General features: G+C 36.8%; 1 protein-coding gene across 2 annotated transcripts; it reads right to left on the bottom strand.

The window, feature by feature from the left end:
* Positions 1-204: 204 nt before the first annotated feature.
* LOC143635095 (endochitinase EP3-like) lies at positions 205-1,707 on the bottom strand. 2 transcript variants are annotated; one of them, XM_077102993.1, is made up of 3 exons: positions 1,264-1,707; positions 373-781; positions 205-326 (listed from the first exon to the last, which is right to left on the bottom strand). In XM_077102993.1, exons 1-2 carry the CDS (start codon positions 1,655-1,657, stop codon positions 381-383), a joined length of 795 nt encoding a protein of 264 aa, XP_076959108.1. In that variant the 5' UTR covers positions 1,658-1,707; the 3' UTR covers positions 205-326; positions 373-380. The 2 variants fall into 2 exon arrangements, with proteins under 2 accessions (XP_076959108.1, XP_076959109.1); XM_077102994.1 differs by having other exon boundaries at positions 205-781; positions 1,264-1,697.
* Positions 1,708-2,292: the final 585 nt, after the last annotated feature.

The raw sequence follows: 2,292 nt of genomic DNA, 5'->3' as shown, positions 1-2,292 counted from the left end.
GTTTACGAACGAGTGTGCCCGTCACCGACGAGTGTTTCTCCGTAACTTGTCAATATATAACCCGTCGGTAAATAATCGGTAAATGTCATTCTATTAGATGCAAGCGACAGATAACCTTTGTGATTCTCATGGTATCCCAGCAGTCTTATAAATTATATAAAAAAGGACGCAAATCCTGATCATATGTAAATACAAATCATTACAAACTTTAGAAACTTAAATCATAGTCTTTTTCATTTATTTCAATTAATATGGTGTAACACGTATAGATAATATATATACCATATAGGTATATCTGTAGAGACAGAGTCCTTGAACAACAATGTTATACAATTATGAATATAAAGTTTTAGGATAGATATCCCATAACATCACATAGCCTAACATTGAAGGTTATCGCCAGGTGCAACTCCAAATTGGTTACAGTATTGAGTGTAGTATTGGACACGAGCACTTACTTTGTCTGGACTACCACCATTACATTCGTTTCCATTGATTGCTCGAATAGTCGCTCCAAAGCCTTGACCAATGACCGAGTGGACGCTGTTCATCCAAAACCACAATGCGGTCCGAAAAGAGATCACAGGATCTGTGGCCACAGTTTCGGGATTGTTGAGCCCGTCAAACCCAATGCTGTTGCCGGCTGCACCATAGTTGTAGTTCCATGACAACTGGAGTGGACCTCTCCCATAATAACTTTTGCCAGGGGTACACGGATATTGAGTTTTACTATTATCGCAATAATTCTGTGGAGGATTTGTTTCTTCAATGTGACAAAAAGCTGCTCACACATGAAATGATAAGACAGTTAATAAAAAGAATAACTTTCACTGACGTACACATTCGTCAGTGAATGCTGATACCAACGGCATTCTATCATTGATATTCCATCAGAGAGATAGTAATGAATTCTTGTCGTTACATTTTAATTGATAGATAAACGACCGGCCAGATCTAGACTTACCAGCGCCAGATGGTCGTTGGTTATCTCTCGGCTACCCCGTTTCGTACTTGTTATTAATCAACGAAGGATAACTGATGACTTTTTAGTTTGCCTTTTTTAATTAATGTTACCGGCCTTTTATCTTTTTACAGGATTGTCTGTTGGTAATCACCAAATGATTTAGTCCACAACGATGTTTACTTAAAATAACAGTATATTTTAGTTGTAATTTAATATAGATCTGTAATTATTTACGTAACATACTTCTGTAAAATATATAACTACATTTATAAAAATTAAAAGTAGTAGAATTATCTTACATCCAGTTTCATGGGTAACATGTGCAAAGAAAGCCGCAATCTCCCTCTTTGAATCATCTTCCGAACCAGCCTTTCCGAACTCGCCATAATTTCCCACGGCTTGAAGAAAGGCAGTACGCGTATAAAATCCTCTCCCTCTGCAATCGCCCCCTGCTTGATTGAGGATCCCATCGAAAAATGCATCTGTCACAACGCTACTAACATCAACATTATTAGTTGGAGTCGTGGTACACGGCCCTGCTTGGCATCCGGCTCCACAGTATTGATCGCCACTGCCACAAAAACCGTACTGGCTGCAGCACAAGTCTGGACTACAGCCGCAGTTCTGGGCAGCGGAGCTGAGGATTCCGGCCAAAAGTACTCCGGAAACTAGGAGGATTTCGTATGTTTTCATGGTGGTTTGTTTGTTTGATGTAGTTTGTGGGATTGTGGATGTGAATTTATAGGGAGGGAGAATTAAAAAGGTGGGCTCACTTTAGTTAGTCTTTTCAACGATTAAAGTAGGAAACAACCGATGCTTTTCTAAATAAACTTTTATTCAAACACTTAGTCATCAACGTTCTCTGAGTTCAAACTCTCTTACATTGAAACCAATAATTTCATAAAAGCCATAGAAAAATCTATTGACCATCACACCAAAATGGTAATACTCATCATTTTGTGGGTCAATTTATTTTATAAAGGGTAATAAAAATGAAAAGTGTGAGAAGCAATAAATAATTGACATGTGTCAAGTGGGGCCAAATAATGGTATAGAGGTAATTATATATATTTTCTCTCTCCACATGCAATGCACATATTAATACCCCCATCATTTTAGAACGTCTATAACTTTTTCGTATGATTATTTTAAAAAAAAATCATTATAATAACAAACGTTTTTTTATCTTTAATATGAGTATGACTTTTGTTATATAAAATTTAAAACAAAAATTACGTCATTATGTCTTTTCGTTCATCATTGTGTCTTTTCGCTTATCATTGTGTCTTTTCGCACACCATTATGCCTTTTCGCTTATCATTGTGTCC

This window comes from Bidens hawaiensis, unplaced genomic scaffold (genome assembly GCF_021521415.1).
Source record: "Bidens hawaiensis isolate Kalapana, Puna unplaced genomic scaffold, B.hawaiensis_p1.1 tig00007410_1, whole genome shotgun sequence".
NCBI classification, from domain to species: Eukaryota; Viridiplantae; Streptophyta; class Magnoliopsida; order Asterales; family Asteraceae; genus Bidens; species Bidens hawaiensis.
This window is presented reverse-complemented; position numbering and strand designations above follow the sequence as displayed.

What these genes read in the sequence shown, in the direction of transcription:
- LOC143635095 (XM_077102993.1), bottom strand. Translation starts at nt 1,657, where the DNA reads ATGAAAACATACGAAATCCTCCTAGTTTCCGGAGTACTTTTGGCCGGA. An exon ending in TGTTACCCATGAAACTGGAT is followed by an intron (nt 782 to 1,263) that starts GTAAGATAATTC and finishes ATGTGTGAGCAG; the next exon opens with CTTTTTGTCACATTGAAGAA.